Source organism: Ambystoma mexicanum, chromosome 13 (genome assembly GCF_040938575.1).
Source record: "Ambystoma mexicanum isolate Mex_15411 chromosome 13, UKY_AmexF1_1, whole genome shotgun sequence".
Taxonomy (NCBI): Eukaryota; Metazoa; Chordata; class Amphibia; order Caudata; family Ambystomatidae; genus Ambystoma; species Ambystoma mexicanum.
In genome coordinates, this window is record NC_090938.1 from 106,406,965 (window position 1) to 106,430,845 (window position 23,881).

At 46.7% G+C, this 23,881-nt stretch overlaps 1 protein-coding gene across 5 annotated transcripts in view; it reads right to left on the reverse strand.

The window, feature by feature from the left end:
• The window catches only part of TRIM33 (tripartite motif containing 33), a 1,358,766-nt gene that overhangs the window by 775,499 nt on the left and 559,386 nt on the right, over window positions 1-23,881 (reverse strand). For 2 of the 5 annotated variants that reach the window (XM_069633393.1, XM_069633391.1), the window contains exon 11: window positions 13,948-14,148. The exons of 1 other annotated variant lie outside the window; for it this stretch is intronic. In XM_069633393.1, the coding sequence (XP_069489494.1) occupies window positions 13,948-14,148 (201 nt within the window). Of the gene's footprint in view, window positions 1-13,947; window positions 14,152-23,881 lie in introns of all 5 variants that reach the window. 2 more of the 5 variants (XM_069633392.1, XM_069633390.1) reach the window with 1 other exon arrangement.

The following is a 23,881-nucleotide window of genomic DNA, read 5'->3' on the forward strand; positions in this document are numbered from 1 at the left end:
ATCACTCACACTTCCTTGCACCCACGGGGTGTTTACATACGAGATGTTATTTATAGGCACCCTATCAGTTTGGCCAGTCGAGTCAACCTGCTTAATTTTCAGAGAGGCCTCAGGCATGGTTGGCCCAATTTCCGTGATTGACACTAAATTAGGTCTAAACAAGGGGTTATGCGATGACTTAGTGCATATACCGCGTGATCTTTTCAATGCGGGTTTCCGCTTGATCAATCTCATTTTACGTTGTGGGAGTACTCTTTGGATGGAGGTTCCATAGACTTATTTTCCTCAATCGGTCAACCCTTAGACATTGCATTATCGGGTTCAACATAAACTAGGGGGTATTCATTGCCCTTTTATCGGGTTTTGAAGAGAAAGTAACATTCCTAGTTAAATTCCCTCCCCAATATGCTGAATGGCCATAGCTACATCTGCAGAACATTCTAATGACTATGCACTGTCTGAGATTTCAATTATCTCTTCTGATATATCAGACATTGAGGGATTTATGGTGGGTGATTGCCCCTTGAGATGCCCTAATGTTGTTCCAAAGTTGATCGGTCTGAGGCTGAGTTCTGATCCAATGCAGTCCAATTTACTGTTCATCTCAGCCAATAGTTCTGTACCAATGCAGTCAATTTTACTATTGACCTCCGCAATAAGTCTGAGTTCTTCAATTCAGCCCATATAACATAGTTCCACAAATGAGCATAGGACAACTTTCACAGCGGAGACTGTTGGGTGGGTGTGTCTGATCCTTTCATCAAGGTCCTTCAGGATGTGATGCATTCTTGGGGAACCCGCTTGTTCCTGGAGATCTACAGAGCTGTTATTCGACCCACAAGCTTCTTGGAGGTAGGTTTTGGCCCCATCAATGGCATCCATTATGTTAGTTAGTGCTGTTGCTGAATCTTGAATTGATGCATCACAAGTCGGTTGAACACACTCCGGATTTTCATCAATATTAGGGAATTCCATGGCATGGTCAGCACATTTAATAATACGGATGTCTGTAATTTCATTCGGTCCTCCAAAAATGTCCTGGGTCGTCATTGCACAGTGGTCTAACATGTCATTTGCTCTGCGCAGGCCTTGGGCAATTTCACTTCGGTACTAGTTGAAATTGACTTTAGAATGTAGTGATCCATTAATCTTTGTCCCACAATCGGCTTGATCGATCTTTGACTATTCGGGGTATTAGGAGGCACTTTTTCCTGATCAACTGCCTATTTCTTTTTGGTATGGGTGGGTTGACTCTTTAGGGCCGTGGACAATTACCTTATGGTTAAATGCCGGATTAAATTGGTCGATATTCTTAAGGGTTAATGGTTGGACCTGTTGTCCACTTGCCTTCACGTCCTCCAAAGTTTTCCCTGTTAATTCAATAGAATTACGAGATAGACAATGAGGTAGAAATCATTGGTTGGGCAAGCCAAGAGGCAGCCGGGTTCTCCCAGTCAGTAGTGGACTCCTTATTTCTCAGGAAGTCCACTGCAGTATGGCCTGGTTGCGTATTTATCCACATTTGACTCCGTAGCCCAGCATGCATGTTTAGAACAACAAATCCTAATAAGTTCACAAAGTACTCGGGTCAAAGGGAAGCAAAAGGGTGCCCCGCAGTCTGAGTTTGAGGATAATTGGGGGGGGGGGGGGTTGTCGAAGTCATGCTATTCCCAGTTCAAAGGACCCACCAAGTAAGGGGGGCCCCGCAGTCTCTAGTAAATTATGCCCACAAGGTGCCAGTAGACCTGTCTTTCTGCACTATAGCACTAGTACACCCTAGTGGCGCCGGTTAGGGGGTTCAAAGTGAGAGGGCTTCTCAGTGTCCCTACCGCCTTTCACCTGGATAGAAAGGGATGTGTAGTCCACACTCAATATCAGCCAATATCCAACCAATATCCAAGACAGATCAAACTGATGATCCGCCACACAGCGTGTCTAATTGGTGTGTCTAATCAGGCCGAGCTCACACTACCTAACATACTCTAAGTAGTTGGAGTCTCTAGATCTGCGTTAGGGTAAGAAATTGGTAGGCAGACCTGAAAGGCAGAGAGACAATATCAGTATTGAACACTAAGTATACAGTAGAGCACAGTGGTGAGTGGGCGGGCGAGCGGCCTCTACTAGCCTCGTCTCATGACTCACTCCTCTCACCTCACCAAAGTGGCAAGTCGATAGGACAGCACCCGCCAGACTGTTTACCAGAGACACAGGGTGCGGGTGAGTCTCTGTCTACATTCTCTGTCCGGTCTGATCTCAGCTAGGTACCAGCTCCAAAAACACTCCTGCAAACTCGCAGACACGCTGACTCGTTACACCTTCGCTTCGCCTCTGTGGTCTAGAGGAAAGGACCCAACGTGACCAAGTCACACCACCAACGCAGTTTGAGCTCAGAGCACAGACTGGCCGCTTCAGACAATGGAGTCAAAAGGCTCTGGGCTTGTTGAAATTTGGAGACCACCTGGAGAATGTGTTGAGCCCTCACCTTGGGCGGCAAGCACATCCAAGGACGTGTCCAACACAGCCCCGATGTACTGGAGCTGTTGGGAAGGTGTCATATGTGACTTCTTGAAATTGAGGGAATCGCCCAGTTTGTGGAAGGAGAGGCGGGTAACTGAGATGGTCCAAGGCTTCTTCGGGAGAATCCACCCTGATCAGTCAATCGTCTAGGTAGGGGTAGGCGTGAATATCCCCCTCTCCTGAGATATGCTGCCACCACTGCAAGCTTGGTGAAGACCCTCGGGTGGAGGTCAACCCAAATGGCAGGACCCGAAACTGATAGTGCGAGCCACCAACTGCGAACCTCGGGAATTTCCTGTGCTTGAGATGGATCGCCACATGAAAATAAGCATCCTGCAGGTCAATGACCCCAACCAATCCTGAAATTGGAGGGTCTTAAGAATCTGAGAAAGAGTGACCATCTTACACTAGTTCTGCCTGAGGAACTTGTTAAAGTATCTCAAGTCCAAGATAGGTCTTAGTCCTCCGTCCTTCGTCCTTCTTGGGAATAAAAAAATACGGGGAATACCAACCCTTGTAATTCTCTGCTACAGGCACTGGTTCTCTAGTGCCTTTCTCTAGCAGGGACAAAATCTCCTGCACAAGGAGCGTATACGGAGCCCTCAAAGAGTGCTTCCCCAGTGGATTGTTGGAAGGCAGTAGCCGTGGGCTATTGTTTCCAGAGCCCAGGCATTTGAAGTAACAGCTCGCCAAGCTTCTAGATGTTGAGACAGCATGCCCCCTACCGGTGAACAATGAGACAAGGCCTCAGAGCGGTTTTGCTGCAACACCACTGATGGTAAAGAGGCTGCTGCTTGAGTGGCCTTGGCACCCCTACCTCGTCCACCACAAGGAAACTTACGTTGGCCCCTCTGACTAGCCATCCGCTCGCCCTTCCAAATGAGTAGTAGCAAAAGGAACCACCCCTCCATTGTTGTCTCCTAGGACGAAAAGGCTGAGGTTGTCGAACAGCTGCGCCCAAAGATTTGGCAACTGCTTTGAAGGTCTGCAACTTCTCAAGGCTCTCGTCAGCCTTGCTGCCAAACAGATGAGATCCGTCAAAGGGCATGTTGAGAAGATGAGCCTGCACATCTGCTGCAAACCCAGACTTCCACAACCATGCAAACCTGTGCATCGCGGTGCTCGTAGCCATGGACCCGCTTACACTATCCGCAGTGTCCAACCAAGACTGAAGGGATTCGCACATGGCATCCTTGCCATCTTTCACAATAGCTAGAAAGCCATCCCTTTCTTCCCTTTCGGGAATATGCTCAGCCGCTAAAGAGGCAATTCCACAGTGTGCGAAAACTTTGCTAAGGCAAAGGTGGATTTGGCCGATTTCAACGCCATACTCCCAGCAGACAATACCTTGCATGCCCATCCATCCATCCATCCATCCGCTCATAGTCCCTGTCAGGAGGGATGGTAGGGTACGCTGCCTGCTTCAAGGTAGCCATAGCCGCCTGAACCGCCAAACTCTCCGTAGTGGGGTGTGTGGACAAGTAGCTGGGGTCGCTACTGGATGGGCGGTATTTCCTTGTTAACGACTTCTTCACCGCCGAATACTCTCCGGGGTGTTCCAAGTAGCAGCCACCCTCTTTTGCAACGTCACATGAAACGGGTCAGTGATCCAAAATATCTATACGATCCTCTTGATCAAATTGCACCGGAGGCCTGGACCAGCCCAGGTACTCCACAACTAACATCAATCTACGATAAGAGGAGTCAGCATTATCCCCCCCCCCCCCCCCCCCAGACCCCGGCTTACCAAATTCCATTTTAGGGGAAGTGTCGAGGCCACTGGCATCATGCAGGGACTGACACAGATCCTCCATCTAACTCTCTTCAGAAATGGCACTCCGGAAAACACCAGGAGTTCCATACGGAAGACCAAAAGGACCAACATCCTCCTCAGACCTTTCTTCGTCCCCATAAATGTCCTGGAGAGACTTAAAGTCCTTCCATAGGAGAGGAGTCCACCTCTTCGCTGCTACAGTCTTCATAGACTTAGAAGTAGCCTTCCTCAGAGGCTCCACAGTCACAGGGACCTCCACCGCTAATTTCGGCCCAGATGGACTTGAGGGCATCAAAGGCTCTGACGGCGCCGACTGCTGCGAGGGCCTGACCGGGGCAAAGACTTGACAGGTGCACCCGACAGGCATGGTGCCGATTGTGTCGACACCTTCAAGGGCTTTGATGATTTTTGTGTCGACACCTTCAAGGGCTTTGAGGTTTCGCCGGAGACGAAGACCACGACATGGACCTGGCACATCTCTGGTGAACACCTGATGCCTTGTCCGAAAGGGGGCTCGAAGGCTCCCGATGTTTATCAAACTGTCCACACGGACCCGAAGGCACGCGAGTATCCGGCTGAGACCGTACCCTGCCGGCTTTGTCAGAAGGTGCGGACGGAACTGTGCCCTGGGACTGAAATAGCTGCAACATCTGCACCCGGAAAGCATCCCAATCCTCCGGGGGTCCAGGATTTGGTGGGGTAGGTCACATTTTTCGATGAGGCGTCGTCTCAAGAGGAAGGTGAACAATGACGCTGCTTCCTGGACCGCCGCGATGAAGAGGGAGAGTGGCCCGAACAACTGCGTGACCTGGAGCGCTTGGACTCCTGATGAGGCGAGTCACCTCTCGACTTGTCGGTCGAAAGACCAGCCAACTTGTATTCACAGGACTTGGACACCCTTCCTACTTTCAATTTCCCTTTACGTTCCCGCAAGGCCTTGGCAATCAACGACTGGCACTTCGGACAGTCATCCGTAGCGTGGCTCTCACCCAGGCACTCCATACAGATCCGTGATCAACATCTTGGAGCCGCAGTCCTGACATTTCTTGAAGCCAGACAGCAGGGTTGTCGGGGTAGAAGAAGACATAATAGGGTAACTTAACAGTAACCACGAGGAGTGCTGAGTTCTACGAAGCAAGCACGTTTGCGGAAAAAACAGAACTGAGGCTACGGGCGCTGTGTGTGCTACATATAACATCCGATGAAGTCAATCTCATTGGAGGCCTTCGAGGCACATCGACCCGAGACCACCGACGCAGGGCGCCCTCTGCCGAAAAAAATTCCCAAGCAGCACAGCTGTGGACATTACATGTCATAGATGAGGAATACATTGGGAGGACAAATTTCATTCAAAACAAACAGTCAGCAGCACTTTTACTACTAGCTACAGCTGCTGGAAAACAAAATAAATTAGAGGTAAATCATTTGCTGTTCTAGTGTCTTGGAACTGCAATGGTCCATCACTTTACTTGTGCAACAATTGGTTCTTTAGAATGCAGCTCCCTCTGCATATGTTAACTTCCCTGTGACAACTTACTTTTACAACAATGATGGTTAACTAACGCTGTACTGCTGTAACAGTTTGATATTAAGAATACGCCCAGATACCCCTGTGTTAGGTGCGCAATACAAATACCCAAAAAATTAAAATACCCTTCAAGGTAGTATAGTCCATCTTCTTTTAAGCCTATCATTATTTGATTTCTAAATTGCTAAGATAATCAGGGGTGTGTATGCTAGAGCTTTAAAATGAGAAACTCAGAACTACTTTATTTACTTTTGGAATACCACAGATTAGTCATTTCTTGCAGCAAACGTGACACAAGAAGGCCATTGCATAGATTAGTGCAATATTTTATCAGAAACCTGCTTTTAATGGAACTAATCTCCTGCATGTGTGTCAGTTGATAAGTCATGTGAATCTTCTCCCAATGAATCAAATACAGAGCAACAAAATCCACCACCCTGCTCTACCCATAAAGAAATTTGATTTTGTCTTTAAGAACAAATATTTTCACTTCATTCTCGCCCTAGAACTTCCAATCCATTACGTTCCATAGTCTACAACCTGCACAAGAACTATCTGCAACAAGGGAATTCAGATAAGATATTTGGAGCTCCATTGCAGGCTGAGAGGGAAGGTGGCATTCTGCTTAGGTACAACAAATTGGTGGTTGATAAGAACTTGTTTTAATGTAGCGTTTGCTACTGCAGTTTAAAGTGCAAATCACAGATAATGATCAACTCAGCCTCTGAAGAACGTAAGGCTGAGATGGCCCACAGGAATTCAAAAATGTGCTAATTCCCTCCACCTTAGAGACTCCCATCAACTTTGCTGGATTTTGAAGACTTGTTTTTTTTTTTTTAACCTGGAGAGAGTCTGACCCTTTTTCCCCCACTCTCTCATGTATTTTATTGCGATTTTGAACACTTTCTTTTGGTTGTGGAGTTTGACAAACTCAATAGGCATCATCCTTTACATTGTGTCACAGCACCTTCAGTGCAGTGGCACAGGGAAGTCCTTCAGATTTCCCAAAGGTTTAAATACCTTCTCTGGGATAAACTACTGTTTCCAAGAGCAGTAAAGTAAAATTGACTTTACCGATATGATAGGTTATTTATAACGCACTAAATACCCAGAGGTTTCTAAGCGCGGACCCAGGGATCGAAGCTGTGGTGCTCTGTGTCGTCTTGCTTTCAAGACGAGCACGTTGCCCCTGAGCTATCCTCCTGAGACAGTTACCATTGTAACTTTCAAGACCCAGCACACAGTATCTTAGAGTGCTGGAGGGATGACCTAGTATCCCCCTTTGTCTAGCTTCTCATGTAATATTTTATATGTTACCCATTAATCACGGAATGGCTGGTGGCAGTGGTTTCAATTGAACTACCATGGCGTGTATTTACCGCGGGCTGCGTTCGCAGCTACAGTAAAGCACCCACGGGAGCCCTCTTTGTCAAAATGGCCACCGGTCTTTTTTCGCCATTTCTTTGTGGAAAGGTCCTTCTTGAGATTTAGTCTGCACGCCAAACCAGGTTTGGTCTCTTTGTTCATTTTGCCTTTGGCGGGATTCACAAGTGGCAGTGATGGAGGTGGCCGAAACTCCATGTGCTTAGTCGTCTCCTAGGACACCCAAATGCACTCTGTGGTGATTGGCCGGCTGACAGTCCGGCAAGGACAGCCACCCTGCTGGGTGACCGACAGCTGGGCTGGAATGAATGGGAGAGAACTGAATAAAAGGCGAGTCTTTTGGCTTGGAGGCTAGGGTCGACCACTGGACGAAGGTACCGAAGAAGAACTTGAAGAGGACGCCTGCTGCAACTCCTGGACCGTTAGTTTGCCTATTGAAGCCCTGCTGCAGTGCCGAAATGCCAAGTTCGAATCGACAAGAGGACCATATCAACTCCAAAGTAAGCCGACTGTATATCCACCTTCGAGCTGGTTGAATTTCCACAGAGTTGCTGCTGGAAACTGTATAGGCAGGGAGAGGAACACCATATTGTGTACGTTGCTTTTAAGCTGGCCTAGAGCTTTTGGAAGATCCTTTGGACTGACCGAGCCTAACCGCCCCCCCTCAACAGAGTGCAGGAACCACAGTGTTGCTATATGCAGTAGATGCAAGGAGCTGAAACGCTGAACAGCCACTGAAAGTGAAGTTTGCCGGTTGCGAGTTTTGATTGACCCAGTGCATTGCAGGAGTCCCCCAGCGCCCTCCCTCTTGTCCCCACGACTGAGGCTCAGGAACAGCGAGATCTGCAGAGCTGCACAGGAGCAGAAGTCATCAGCTGCATCTTTTCTTCATTTCTAAGGTACTGTAAAAAGTCTGTGAGAACTTACCTGTTACTGTAGAGTGCTTGCAACTTCTACAACTCAAGTCTAATCAGCTTGTGGCCCTACATTTGATTCTTCTTTTCATCAAAAGACTAAGAACTTGTGCAGACTTTTCCATATACTTACCAGAAGTATTTGCCTGCTGAAGAATATTTGTGTTATCTTGTTCTTATAACCTTTGCCTTTTACCAACTTCTAAGAGTATTGAGTATTCTAAATGCAAACAGTAAGATATTAATGTCCCCAGCACCCTAGTTATTGAAGTCACCTCGGGGTGTAGGTTGTGTCTGTGAGCCATCCCAAAAGGGTCTTTACTGATTTAGAAACTAAGTGTACAGTATTGAAGTGTATTTGTTATTATATTGCTCCCTTCTGAAGAAGGCTTATTGTAACTGACAATAATTGTTTATTCAAGAAACCTTGACTGTAAGAGTTTATTTGAATACTTGTAACTCTAAATCTCTGCGTACCTCCACTACAGCTCACGTTGACCTCTCTTGAGATAAGCCTGGCTGCTCAACACACTACCAAACCTGTGTAGTACAGGCTTCTATCAAAGGTTGGGTTTCCTATACCTGTAGTCCGAGTTGTTTGTAGTGTTACCAGAGGGTACTGCATACAAACTTTACCTAACATCAGTCAGTTAGAATAAGCCTTCTTCAGAAGGGAGCAAAAACATGCAACACTTCAAAATATACTTCAAAACACGCTCTTAGTTTCTCTAATCAGATGATACCCATTGGGGATGGCACACACACACACACACACACACTTCCTACACCCTCAGGTGACTTAAATAGCTAGGACACTGGACATTGATTCATCACTGGTACATTTAGAGCAATACTGAGTTAGCAGCAAAGATTAGATAGGGGAATAAAACAAAGGTTAACAAATAATTCATAAACAGGCAAGTACTTTTTGAACCCTCCAATGCGAAGTAAATTAACCCTTTCCTGGTGGAAAGGGTTAAGACACAAAGTCAGAGGTAAGCACTCTCTCAAGGAGACAGGACAGCCAATGTTAGTTGAGCAAAGTCTAGGGGAGCTGAAGATCTTTGCAGGTAAGTAAAAGTCTTGCACAATGTTTTTAGAAAAGTTTTTGTAGAAATAAGATCACTTGAAGGGCCACAAGTTGGGACGCTGTGAGGGGCAAAGATGCAAGCAACTCTGCAAGGTTAACCAAGACAAGTCTCAACCGAGAAAAGTAAGGCTACACCACAAGAGGTAAGTTCTCTTAGACTTTACAGTACCTTGATTAGAAGGAATTGTTCCAGCTGGCTTCTGTTCCTGTACAGCTCTACAGATCCTTGTGTTCCTGTACCTCAGTCGTGAGGACAAGAGGGAGGATGTCTGGGGACTACTGCAATGGGAAGGTCTCGGCAAACTTCATTCAGCAGCACTCCGTGGTTTCAGCTCCTCGAGTCTGACAGCAAATAGCAACACAGCGGTTCCCGGATACCACTCGACTTTCCTCGCATCCGGGGTCCAGCACTCTGTTGAGTGGGCTCAGGCTTGGTCAGTCCTGCTTCAGTGAAGTCTGGAGGATCTTCCTGGTGCTCGGGTCAGACTTAAGAGCGATCCACTCGATTTGGTGTTCCTCTCTCCCTGGCACTTCGGTTCCAGCAGAAGCAGCAGTGGATGTACAGACAGCTCCGAGAGGATGTCCAAGCGAGTTCCCTTTGGAGTTGATTGGTCACATCAACTCAAAAAAGGGAGAAGTCGTCATTGCAAGGCTTCTCTAGTAGAAACGAATTTGGAGCTTCAGCACAGCAGCAGGGCTTCACTGGTCAAACAAACGGCCCAAGAGTTGCAGCAGGAGTCTCTTCAAAGTTATTCTTCAGATTCCTTCGTCCAATGGTCGAGACTGCCTTTCAAGCCAAAAGCCTCAACATTTATGCAGGTTTCTCACATTCTTGCCAGCCTAGCTGTCAATCACACAGCAGGGTGGCTGTCCTTGCCGAACAGTCAGCAGGCCAATCACCTTTGGGTGCATTCCTGTAAGCAATGGGAGTAAGCACATGGAGTTTCAGGCGCCTCCCTCACTTCCTGCCCCTGCCGGACATACAGGAGACAGAGGTGGGCTACACCAGGGAACCCAGCCAAAGACAAAAGGAATGAAAGGGACCAAACTTGGTTTGGCTCGCATAGTAAATCTCAAAAACGACTTTTCCAACACGAAATGAAAAAAGAAGACCGGGCCATTTTGACAAAATGGGCACCCATGGGTGCTTTACTGCAGCTGCAATTGCAGCCTGCGGTGAAAACACACAATGGTAGTAAAAAGTAAACCAATGCCACCAGCCATTAATTGCAGAAAAGGTAACAAAATTGTTACATGAGAGACTAGACAAAGGGGATACTAAGTAACCCCCTCCAGTACCCTATGGTAAGATCGTGTGTGCTGGGTCTAGAAAGTTACAAAATTTAAGTAAAGTCAACTTCACTGTACTTGGAAACAGTAGGTTTCGGCTAATTGCAGGCGATTCCACCAGATGGTCCAAAGCGGCAGCTAAATTCCTTGAAGTAGCTCTGGCAAAAGCCAGTGACAGTACTTTGTCGCCTGCAAAACCAGCAAGAGACCTTCAAGGAAATGTGAGAGTGGTGTCGTAAGTTCTGGGTCTAATTTCTTAGAAGTAGCACAAACACAGTTCACCACAGCACAGATTTGTAAAAAACCTTAAACAGGTTAATAAATAAAAAAAAAAAAAAAAAAACAGTAGGTTCACCTAGTGAAGGTATTTAAACCTTTGGGAAATCTAAGACTTCCTTGTACCACTGCACTGAAGGCGCAGTGTGTCACAATGCAAAGATGATGCCTATGGAGTTTGTCAGACTCCAAAGTCAAAAAGAAACAATGTCCAAATCACAGAAAAATACGAGAGTGGGAGCTGGGTCTCACTCTCTTCAGGTTAGAGATTGAAAGTCCTAAAGTCCAGCAAAAAGGGCTAGGGGTCTCTAAGGTAGAGATGAATTAGCACATTTCTGAGAATTCTCTCTAACGTGCACCTTTACCGCAGGCCGTTTGCACAGCACCGGTAAAAGGCACCCATGGCTGCCCATTTTACCAAAATGGCTGCAGTCTTTTTTCGCCATTTCAGCGTTGCATGCCCTTTCTTGTTCCTTGCCCTGACCTGCAGGGCAGTAAATTCCTTTGTGTGATTTTTATCTTGGGCGAGAGTCCTGTGGACTCCCCGCCCAAGCTCCAGGGTGTCTGAATGCATGAAGCGAGGGAGGAGTCGAAAACCCTGCAGCCCTTCATCTTCTAGGCTGCCTGTGAGAATCCAGTTCAAACTGGTCAGCTGGCTGTGCTGAAAGGATTGCCAACCCCCACCCACCTAACTTTGAAACAAGTCATCTACCGGGGTCCTAGGAGCTTTCCAGAGCTGCAGAACCCCAATACCAAGAGACCTGCTGCCCTTTTCAAGTGCAGCATCGTAGAAAGGCTGAATCCGTCCAAATCCCGGCTGAACCCGCAAGGACACACCACAGATCTGATCCAACTTGCTCAGATCCCCTCACCAGAGTGTGTGACTGCAGGAAGCAAAGAAGATTGACAGTGCGATCCGTGTCCTTTGCTGGTGCTGCAGAAAATGCGCCAAAACCGCTGAGTGACCCAAGAAGTTGCTGAACAGGTCCTCTCTCTCGAGACTGCTGCTGAGAGATCCCTTCCATTGGCTTGCCCTCAGTTATCAGACCATGATTCCGGAGGTCGGGTCCAGAGCTGCAACATCGTGGAGCATCCAGCACAAACAGGTTCTTCTACTCTAGTACTGTGGGGGGGTAGGCGGGGGTAAGTATTGCTTACCCAATTCCAGGGGTGGACTGGGAACCAAAAGAGGCCCTGGAAATAGTGTTCAAAGTGGCCCCATATTACACATTTTCAGCCAGAACAACCCTTTTCGTATGAGCAAATGCGGAAATAAAATAGATTACCACACAAAGAGGCCCAGAGAGCAGAGGCCTGCCGGGAAATCTCCAGAATTCCATACATGTCAGTCCACCCCAGCCCAATTTCAAGAAGTCGCTCCAGAGCATTGGCGTGCAAGTAGAGGTGTCCAGGGCAACCCCCTCACCTCAGACTGAAGCCACTGCTCGTTTCCCCTTAGAGTCAGTTTTGGGGACTCCCTTGTTAGTTAACTTGCTGCTTCAGGGACTCTTCGTAATTCGCTACTTGTCAAGACTTCAAGCCCTCTCCAAACTAACTTTAGCTAGGGTTGTGTTTTTGTATTTAAAAAATGTACTAGGCGAAGAAACAGTCTCTAGAACCTTGAAATAAGCTTATGTTACACTAACCATTTTCTTCCCTTTAAGTGACTTTACTATGTGTTTGCAGAGTAAGTGCATTAGTGTATTAACTGAGGGAAACCGCATGAGTGCACAATAACCAATAATACAATAATTGTCTTTTCCCTCTCTAACATTGCCACAAATGTAACCGTGAACAAACACGAAAAGTGAAAGTGTCCTTTGAAGTGTATCATCAAGTAATCTTAAGTGCTCTCGTATAAACGTTTGAAGTACTTAGGTGATTCTGGTGTAAATAGAATTTATACCTTTTATATAATAAGTGTAAGTGCTTCTTTGCTGTGCCCAAGATTCAGTGTACTTACCTACAGTTCACATCATCTTCTTAAGATAAGCCTGACTGCTCTGCCACACTACCAAGGTCCTGAGCTAGTACAGACTGATACTAAGAGTTGGGGGGGGGGGTCTACAAACCACTGGTATAGCTTACTAAAGTCTTATTGCCAGTAGGACTTGAGGAAAAGTCCCCTAGCAGGGAGTTCTGAAAAAGAATGCCAAACTAGACTAAACCATTCACAACAGAGGAACTGAGACTCTAGGAGCACGTATGCAAGTCTCAATTTCAGTACCATCATAACCTTTCATTCGAAAAGGTGGACTTCGGCAACAGGGAGGGCATAGGAATAAATGCTGTGAAGACCTTATAAGTTTAGTCTGCTTTCTTGGATCTCAGACCTTCACTTAATCACTTTGCATTCTTTTGCATTAGTGTTTGGACATTTTCCGAATCCCAGTATAGCTCTGATGCAGAAAAGGGATTCAGTACTACTAAGTTAGAACTATCAAGTCGATTGCCCCAGAACAAGAGAGTTGACTGAGGTTAGATGAAAGGACCTGTTCACAGTAGGTCTATTATTAAATTGGTCTGCTGTAGGATGCACACAAGATTATGCAGAAGGAATGTCACTGGAGCCATGATATTTTCTTTAGGTTGGAGAAAGGATATGGGTTTGCATGCAAGAAACACCAACTAATGTCCTAGGGATTACCAGAACCAAAAACCGTTAAAAAAAAAAAAAAAGAACTATGTAAGAGCAGACAAAAGGAGAGATCCACAATGTTTGTCACAAAACCAAATATAAGATGCTATGTTAGCAGTGCACAGCATGGGTGGCGGCATGCACACAAACAGCACACAGAGGGATCCAAATCTCAAATTCACAGCCACTTATTTTTTTCAAAAAGCCAGCTCTGGGTTCTTCAGCATATTCCCAACCAGTAGGCAGGAAGAGCTAAACATACTTTACTTCACTTTCAGAATTCAACACAGCTTACAAGCCCATTTCATGGATTTATTTTATTTGCCTTCATTTTGATTACTATGAATTTAGCTGAAACAAACAGGCCTGTCTGAATGACAAAACACTTCCTCGGAATGCAATGGTCCGTACCTCTTGCTAAACAGATTTAGAATGGCACTACTGCAACACATGCAGCAAAATCAAGCATTAAATAATACAATAGGTAATCCTTACACTTCATCTGAGCCACGAGGAAAAATGCTCTGACCTACTAACCTGTATGGGTGGGATGTCTGGTAGAGAAGGGAGGTTCTCAGGGTTTGTAACTGATGGGATCAGTTCTATGGCTGTGACGGATGGGCTGGTTGGACCACGGTTGGCATTTGCCATGGATGCCGTTGTTGGACTAGTTGGGTTTATAGAGTTGTTGTGGACTGAAACAACTGGAAAAGGCCCTGCGTGCCCTGGGTTAGAATGCTGCTGGAAGAGAAAAAGAGAGAAGGCACCAGTGTTATAGATAGCTTGGGTACCAACAACTAAGACTCAAAACAGTTAAATTATCAAACTAGTTTTCTAAGAGGCTTAAAGTGGTGGATGCATTTATGGATGCAAGGAAAGAGACCCCCCTACTCATAAGGGACACTGGTCGTTTTAACAGGCTAGCATTGTTCAAGAGAGGCTGTGCCAAGTGTTTTGTAATAACAGGTTTGCCATTATTTAAAATGGGGTTCTTCTCTGAAGTGACAATCCCTTCCCGGTAAAGAGGAAAAGAATTATAAAAGCCTAAAGCCAAATTCAAGATTTACAATTGCTACCTAAAATATCCAGCAGCAGCAAGGGAGTGACTGCAATGCATTCATTTATACCCACCCATACGAGCACTGACAATTATACTACATCGCAAACTGTTGGCGGTCTGGGGTCTACCTAAAAGAGTGCATGTGGTGTTCTGCTATCTAAACTTCCAATTAGAGAAGGGACATTACCTCCTCAAATGTTGCAAACCACAATAATGTCCTAGCATTCCCTACCATTCCCAGTGATACTATGGTGCAGTTTTAAGTGGAGCACTGAACTCTACCCATGTGCAGTCAACCTTTCCATAAGGTGACATTTACAACGTACTCAGTCTGTGCACTATGAGAAATTAAATGAGAACAATTTGAAAAATCAAGCACATTTCTGTCCAGCACATACTTGACTTCATTTTGAACCTCTCACTCAGGCAAGGTTAGATTCTGGTTTTTCGAGCAAACTAAAGTATCACCATGTCCAAGGAACTTCACCGGCTACACCCCTACATGTTTTCCATCTACAATGCACTGATGTCCAAGACACCGTCCCCACCAAAGAACACACTAGAATCAAAGGCAACACCATAAGCCAGAGAATGGAGTAAAAAATAAAAAAAAGCCAGAGAATGGAGTAAAAAAAAAACATTAAAATAAAGAACTTAAGCTACACTCCCTCAACTTAAGGTAGCTTCTTTCCTGCATTTCAGAAGGAACCAAAGACGCAGCAGTTCAAGGACCATTACAAAATTGAAGACTACAGGCGACTACCAATTTGCACACCCAGTGGCCTACATGTGTAGCACACCACTGCTTTCCACCTAGGTTTGTGCTTTATAGCCTTACATACATTTTCAGATTTTTATGTTTTTAAATGACAAAATAGCCATACAGTGCACAGGCAAGATAAACTAAAACGTGTTATAGAAGGGAAGGTTTGGGGTGGCTTGTTGTTGAGGAAGCTCAACCATTCGTGTAACAAGAAGGAATTTAATCCTTTACATTTCTTTTGGATTTCTGATTTGCAGAGGATATTGGCATTGGCCAAGTGTAGTTTCCTGTAGAAAATGCAGAGTTAAATTAAGGATCAGGAATTAGGCACTTAGTCTGCGCAGGGTTTTGGGAACAATCAAGCCTGGCTTGAATTGTTTTTTTGCAGCAGGCAGCCAATGGAGACAGTGAAAGATGGATAAGTTTCACCTGTTTTCTTGCCACCATTTTCTGGCCTTGTTATAGGCTCTTTCTCCAAAACACATGACAGAACCAGACCGTAGCCAATGTATTAGTGAAGAATTTATTTTTGCAACTTTCCTCCAATTAATTCAATGCAGTTTCCTAGGTATATCTGCTTTTAGTCTGGCGCCTAAGCTGGTCTTGGGTGCGAGGCTTTCACTCACTGGCCTGCTCCACTCATTTTGTTTGTGGTGCACTGGCCAATTCCTACAGCTACCAGCGCAGTGAATGTGTCCCTTTATTTTTCACCTTCATTTCTACACAAGCCACCTTCAGCTAGGGGCTGAAGATTAGTAATAAAGGGCAGCCTTGTGGAAGACCGGGGGTAATAGGAAGAGAGAAATGCCAATACCAGGATCCTTTGCTTTCTACAGTTTAGGAAAGCGGCAGTCAAGGTAGTGGTGCACTGGAAAATAGCAAATGGCTAAATGCTGTCCTGTAACATCTGGTGGTAGACCGTGTTTAAGCCCTCGAATAGGGTCTGGAGTATCAAGGCATTGACAGTAGAAGAATTTGCGAAGACTCAATCTAGCAGGGAGACAAAAGCAGAATCCAGATTTGACATCCATCTAAAAAAATGTCAAGGTTGGAACTGCCATCAATGTGGTTTTCGAGAAGGGCCCTCTCAAGCAGTCTGGCTGGATAACATTTTTTAAATATCCTTGTAAATAAAGTAACTTCGACTGTTATTCTTCAGGCTAACCACAGCTCCTTTCAAGAAAGGGGCGCACCACCTGAAGACACTGAGGTGGCTGATGTCCAAGGAATAGTGGAATAATAGGCTGGATGGCTATGAATAGTCTTGCAGAGCATGGACAAAGGGATGAAGCACAAATGACTTGCATTTAGCTAAAATTATTTAAAATTGAGGGTACAACATTCATTGCCATTTTTTCACTGTATTGCTAGCAGAAAATGTTTACCTGAAAAAAGAAAAAAAAAATTATCGGGGGGTGAGGACATATGAGGGGTAGGGTGAGGAGGTTGGAGGAGCAACCCTCCCCCCAAATAAAACAATTCCATTCGTTTTTTTCGGGTACATTTTCAGTAAAAAAGGCTGCAAAAAACTGGGGATAAATTAACATACAACCAAATTGAGAGGAAGGCAGCAGGGAGAAACAATCGTAGAAGGCAGCTGGTTGTTGCAGTTAAGTATTTTTATTGCAGGTTTTGAGCAAATAAATGATATTAAGTAGTGTCTTAGTGTTTAGAGATCCTGATGGCAGCCAGTTAGGTTCACCCACAATGTCTTAATTGTGTGAGAATCAAATCCGACAGTCCGGACAAGAGGTGTACTTCTGGAAATGTCATATGGAAAGCCCTTTCCCAGGGAAACTTTATACTGATGCAGGCAAAGTGTAGTCTGTGTGTGTGTGTGGCCGGATGTGGTGGCTGGGACCCTCTGGTTCCAGTCCATATCAAAGTGTTCGTTGCTGGGCAGATAAATTGGCCAGAGGCTAACCAGGATTGGACAGTACCTACCAGTTTGAATGGACTCCTGCAGCAATTAATTTGTTGTCTTTAGAACAATGACCACTAAGACGAGGAGCCTCCGGAAAACCCAAAATTCCTCATTGGAAGCCAGCCATCAGCATTTTCTTCAACAATCCCCGGTGCAGCTCTGCTCCTTCGCTAATCTCCTTAAGGCATTTCATCTGTGATGCAACCCTTGGACTGGTCAGAACAACCAATCTTGACCTGTTTGAGGATCCTGCTTTCTGAAGCTTCCTGGAACCATCCTGTGGTCGGGCCAGCTTCAAATTGGGATCCCTGACTGCATCAGTCCTCATCCAGAGTCGAGTCTTGGGACTCCACAGACCCTCAGCTTATGAAACCAGCATTTCCCTCACGCTTCGGTAGTCTATCAGGAAGATGGGCTTTGCAAGACCAGTTTCTTAGTTTCCACCACTACAGCAACTGTCGCAATTTCTTTGGCATGGCCACCACTGATCAATGTCTGCATCGTGTCTGGGAGTCCTCCGAGGTAATCTCCAGAGTGGTGGTCCTTTCTTCAGTTAACAGACACCAACAAAGTGACTTTTCGCTTTGACAGCTCTTGTTCGGACGCAAAAAAAACTAGCCTTCTGAAGTAACTGTTGAGATGGATTTCTAAAAATCAGCCGGGGGGAGGGTTCTAATTTTAGGAGGCCACCCTATGTATGTTAAACAGGGAAGACACTGAAAGGTTAGCCAAAGTCCAATTTATTTGCTTGTTAGGCGCTTATATAATAAGAATATACGGTTTCAAAGCGCCCACATGGCAGGTAGGGTGGGAAAATACAATTACAACACAATATTAAGAGCAGAGGGGGAGGGACGAACCAACTATGCCTTGTGAGTATTTAGAGCGTGCAAGTGCGGAAAGGAAGAAGGAAGAGGGGGTAAGTGCTGGGGCGCCCGAGCTCGACAGTGAGCCATGGAACGAAGTGCTAGGAATGTTGGGGGCTACGCACCTGGGCCGCGGGCGGTGCAAGTGTGAGTCTCCAGGGCGGAGGGTGTGCAGATGCAAAGTGCTGCAGCTAAATAGGAGCTGGGGAGAATTGGTGTGAGAGGTCAAGGCCCCGAAGATGCACAAGGGTCAAGAACACTAATACAGCAACTGTGAGATTAGCAGAGGAGAGAAGGAGGGAAGGAGTCAGAAAAGAAGGAGCTTCTGGAATTTGAGAAGATCCTGCTCACGGCGCAGGGAGAGGGGGAGGCTATTCCAAAGGAGGGAGCTAGCACAGGAAAGAGCGACCCCGTGCCCTCTGTTTAGCAAAACGCTTTACACACAAGGAGTTGGTGCCAGAGAGGGACGGTATCTAGAGGGGGTGTATTTAGTGAGAAAGTTTAAGATAGTGGTCCCCTGGCCCAGATAGCCTTGTGGATGATGCAGAGGGATTTGAATGTAATCTGTGCAGCAGCCAAGAGCCAGTGAAGGCACTCAAGTGCAGGAGAGATGCAGTCCCTGGGCTTAAAGACAAGGATAAGTCGTGCTGCCCTATTTCGGATAAGCTAAAGAGGTCACAGAGTGGAAGAAGGCAGATTTAGGAGTAGGCTGTTACAGTAGTCCAGTCTAGAGAGAACCAGGGCTTGAGTCACATTGAGCCTCTGAGGGGAAGTGAGAAAAGGTAGAATTTCTTTGAGAAGGAAGAGCTGATAGTTGGACTTCTTGGCAATGTCCTGAGTGTGAAGGAGGAAGGAGAGAAAGGACTTGAAGATTACTCCAAGACTTCTGGCTTCAGTTGAAGGTGTAGGCAGAGAGCCCACGGAGGAAGGCCAGAGTGAGGGGAAGGGGGGGTGCAGGGGTCCCCAATGGGAAGCATCTCCATTTTACAGGCGTTGAGGCAGAGATCATTGGAAGCTCACCAGGAATGGATGGCAGATAGGTATTAATCGATGGAGGGTGAAAGAGGGTCAGCAAGGAGCCTAAAGAGCGGTGCCCCGTCCAACACTGGAAGTTGGAGGAGAAGGTGTAGATGAGGAGGAGAAAGGGCCCAGGATGGCTTGGGAAGAGCGGTTAGTGAGGAAGGAGAAAGCCAATCCAGTGCCCGTTCCTAGATACCAAGTGTATTGCGGAGCCTTTCTACGAGGATGGAATGGTTATGTCAAATGCAGAGTAAATATCGAGAAGGATAAGGACAGCTGAGGAATTGGAGTCCAGAGATGCCAGCAGTTCTTCACAGGTGTCCAGAAGAGCAGTTTGTGCCTCTGGATGCTCGAATCCAGATTGATGGTCATGAAGGCCACCAAAAAGTTCAGTGCAAGTTAAGTTGAGGCAAGGCCATCTTCTCAAGTAGTTTCCCCAGGAAATGGCTGATGGAGATAGGGTGATAGCTGGCACGGCATGTAGGGTCAGAGGAAGTTTTTTTTCAGGAGTGGGTGCACAAAGGAGTGCTTAAGGGGGAGGGGAAAGATCCAGTGATAAGAGTGATTGCAGTAATCAGTGAGAGCAGGGGCAAGAGAGCAAATGTTATCCTTGATGATCCTGTATGAGCAAGGGGAGACCTGTTTAAAAGAGACCTTCATGGAGCGGACAACTCAACTTTCTCAGGTGTGACAGAAGAGAAGGAGGAAAGAGGGCAGAGGTGTGTGTGCGCGCAGAGGGGCGGGGTTGTGAGGCAGAGTAGAGAGCGTGGTCAGAATGTTCTGAGTTTTGGTGGCAAAGTGTGAGGCCAGTGCATTGCACAAGGCGTGGGATGGAGAAAGGGAGACGAAGACTTGAGGGGTTGGCTAGTTCCTGCCAGATTTGAAAAAGTTCAGCCAAGTTATTGGAATGCGCCCGAGACCCGTGCCCGAATGTGGGCTCTTTTCGTTGCACGGATGGAGATCTGTATTGCCTTTGGAGCAGGAGGCAGGCCAGTTTGTCAGAGGATGAGCCAGAGGTTTGCCACTTACATTCTGCTGCCCTGCACTTTGGTTTCGGGGCTGCAAGTTCGGTGTCGTACCAAGTGGTACGCTTAGAGGCAGGTTTCATATGGATCCTCATGACTGGGGTAGGAATGTCAAGAATGCTGGTGATGGAAAGATGGAGGTTGCTGAGGGCAGTCAGAGGTAGAATCAGAGGTGGGGAGGCGAAGGCAGCTGCAGTCACTTGTTTCATAGGGCGGGTGTTCGTGAATGAGGTTGGAGTGGCTTTTGGTGGGGTATGTGGGGGCCAATGGGACCCAAAAGGGATGAGAGGAGAGAGTGGTCTGTCCAGGAGAGAGAGAGGTGACTGATGTGGGGAAGAGAGGCAAGAGTGTATGAGGGCACCCAAAGTGTCCAGCTGTGTGGGTTGACCCAAAAGGGAGAATGGAGAGGGGAAAGCGAGGAGCAGAGGTCAATGAACAGAGTGGATGCAGAGCCAGGAGAATCCAGTTGAATGTTGAAATCACCCAAGAGGAGAAGGTGAGAGGTGGAAGAAAGTAAAGAGGAGCAGAAGTCAGCCCATTCAGCAGGGAATAGGGAGGAGGCGCCGGGATGCCGGTAGATCATAGTGATGGTTATGGTGGGGGTGGGTGTTAAGGAGAATTCTCTTATACGGCTAATTTCCCAAACCTAGTGAGTCCCCCAGCAGCTTTGCTGGACTTTTGGTTTTTTTTTTTCTCCTGCTAAGAGCGAGACTCTTTCCTTCCCACTCTTAGGCATGATTTGAGGTATGTCTTTGACTTGGTATGTGCTTATGGGCTACTCCATAGCGTATCATCTGTTTTGGTAGATGCGTTACAAAGCACCCTCAGTGCAGTAACACAGGGGTGTCATAGTGACCCCCAAACAGACTCCATACCCTGGGACTGACTACTGTCTCCTAGGGCATGTAAAGTCACCATTGGCTTTATTAGTCCAGAATTGTGAACAGAAACAGTACAAACCATCATATTGTGGAAGTACTGGAAGGGGTTAATTCGATTACCCCTGGGTCTGTTTCCAAGGAGGCACGGTTCAATCCCCACTTGTCGAGTTTCTGGCTGGTGGCAGTGGTTACCACGCGAAATATTCCACCAGAATATTTCCTATGTGATTTTCCCATTCATTTTAAACGCATCACTTTTTTGGTGCATTGTAAAGATACCGACGGTTTATTTAATTATTAAATCCCCGGTTGGGTCTTTTTGCTAGAACTCTTTTGCAAAATGGCGTACGTGTCCGTCTCTGTAACTCCAACCAAGGTCGGACCCTTTGTTACACTTTTTGGCGGGCTTCTCTACAGAATCCCTCCAACTGGTGCCACTCTGTCTGGGATTCACAGGATGTGTGGGTGGGGGGAATTGGCACCCTGGACTGCATTGCCTTAGCAACCCAAGTCGCACTCTGTCTTGATTGGCCCAGTGGTGAGCCGCCCGGCTCACCACTTAGCATGTATGAGTGACAGCTAGGCTGGTCAATGGGGGTTTTTCTGCATAAAAGCAGGGCTTTTGGGACTGGAACTTCAAAATTCACCACAGGACCTAAGAAATCCGAAGAGGGGAGAAGCTGTGCCATCTCCAACGACGACACCACCGGTGGAGCCCTGCTGCAACGACCTCACCACTTTCCCAAAGACAAGAGAAGATCTTCTGCTGCAAGAGTCTTCTCCCTATGAGCTGGTGGGGACAACCAGTTCGACATTTGCCTTCCAGGACGTCCCTTGGTCGAATCGCCTGTGCCAAGCACCCCGGCGGCCGGATAGCCAAGCTTCAGTCCAATGGGACCGCCAATAAAAGGAACGCACCTTTTAACCAAACGAACTCCGCGGCTGGTTTCATCCCTGGCCAGTGCAACGACTCCAAGTTTGCTCCTCGACGAGATCTTCTCTTCCCCTGGTCGAAACCACGAACTGCACCTGCTGCCAGGAACAACTGCCACCGCTGGAGCTTCCTCACTTTCAAAAAGGTACTGCGTTCTGCCTGGCCTCCCTTTCTTCGGATCGCTAAAGGTGACCCTTAAATCCTTGGCTTTCCAACTGGGTTGGCCCCCAGAGCTTCTAACTATCTTTCGCATCGAACCAACCTCATTTGAACATTTTGGCAAAGAATTGAGTGCATTTTCAAACTGTGTGATCTTGGGCACATTTCGCCTTGTTCCATTTAAAGTGGCCCTGGCCTATGAACTTTGGCTCTAGAGTAGACTTTGCCTTCACTAACTTGCTGTGGTCTTAGAAAAGTGTTTGGAACTGTTTATTTTCATGACCTGTCTTTTTCTCTCCCTCCAACTTAATTATTGGAGTGCTATCTAAGTTAAGCGCTCGCATCTGTTTTTACAACTAGTGGTGGTTTAACCTAGACTTGTCTAATTATTAAGGGAGGTGTGTATACTTTATCTGACTGTTTGAACTTGCTATGATTTAGAGTGTTTAGTGTCCGACTGTGCTTGAACTTGCTTTGATTTAGAGTGTTTAGTGTATTTCCTAAAGTATGTTTTAAATAAATTATATACTTTTGATACCAAGCTCTGGTCAGTGTTTGTTTGCTACACTGTTTTTGGCCCTATTGTGTATCCTCTGTATACTGCCCTACTCATTTTGAGAGAAGTCTGACTGCTCAGCCACAGCTATCAGGTAAATCTGAGTGGTACAGACTGCTACCAATTGGGTTTACTGCTTACTCCTGTAGTCTTAATCTTTTTGCAGTGTTTCCCAAGGGAACTGCAAAGGATTCTGCCTAACAGTGGGAGATGTGACCAATTTGCAAACTAGGCTTTCAAAAGAGGAATAGGTCTGGGTAGGTCAGAGGAAAGCAGATAACCACACAAGGAAGATTAAGGCAAACACTGCATACCCCCCGCGAGGGAGTCAAAGGCAGTGACTGAGCTGGAATTGAACCAAGTATCATTAAGAGTGGGAATGTCGAGGTCAATGTCTTCAAGGAGGAGACAGATGTCGGAGGCGTGTTTGATGGCTGAGCGGGCATTCGGAGTCGCCAGGTGGAGGTGGTCTGTGCTTTTGAAGGATTTCTGAGGTGGGGTACATGGGGGTGGTACACCATTCAGATGGAAGGGAAAGGGTACAAGGGGGAGGGGGGGATGCAGGCGAAGTAAGTTCATGAGAGAAGGCAGGATGTAGTCAAAGAGAAGGTTGGGTTGAGGACCCTGAAACGGAATGGTGCCAGTGTGATAGACATTAACGAAGCAAAGAGAGGATGCGAAGCCAGTCAAGAGGACTTCCCACTTGGTGCCACCGTTAATAGAGTGTTAGGAAGGAGAGAGAGAGTGGAGATGAGATCATTGGGGGTGTGGGGGGGGGGGGGGGGGTCTAGCGATCAGGAGTGGGGACAGAGAAAGGGATATCATTAAAAACCTCTAGAGGAAGCACTGACATAGGTGTCCGCAATGGGAAGTACAGGGATTGCACTCGTATCTTTTTTGTGCTGGTTCCTGCTGGACCTGGAGAGAAGGTGGATAGGTGATAGTGTAGCAGTTAGAGAATAAGGGAGAGATGGAGCCATAGGAGGGCAGAGGTTTGGCCAAGGAGTGAGGAAGGAGTGGATGCACTGCGCAGTTCTGGTTAAACTCACGAGGAGGCCTAGTAGATTGAGTCAGAGGAAATAAGTGAAAAAACTGAATGAAGGAACAAGTTACTTACCTGTAACTGTGGTTCTCCAGCATGGGTCTGGCATGGATTCACATGCTCATGAATATTCCCAGTCAGGCCGGGAATCCTCGGTATAGAAAAAAATCAGCATCAGTTTTGTTTCTGATCTGTCTTTCTTAGTAGTAACCAATCACTGGTCTCTGGGTCATACTGCCCC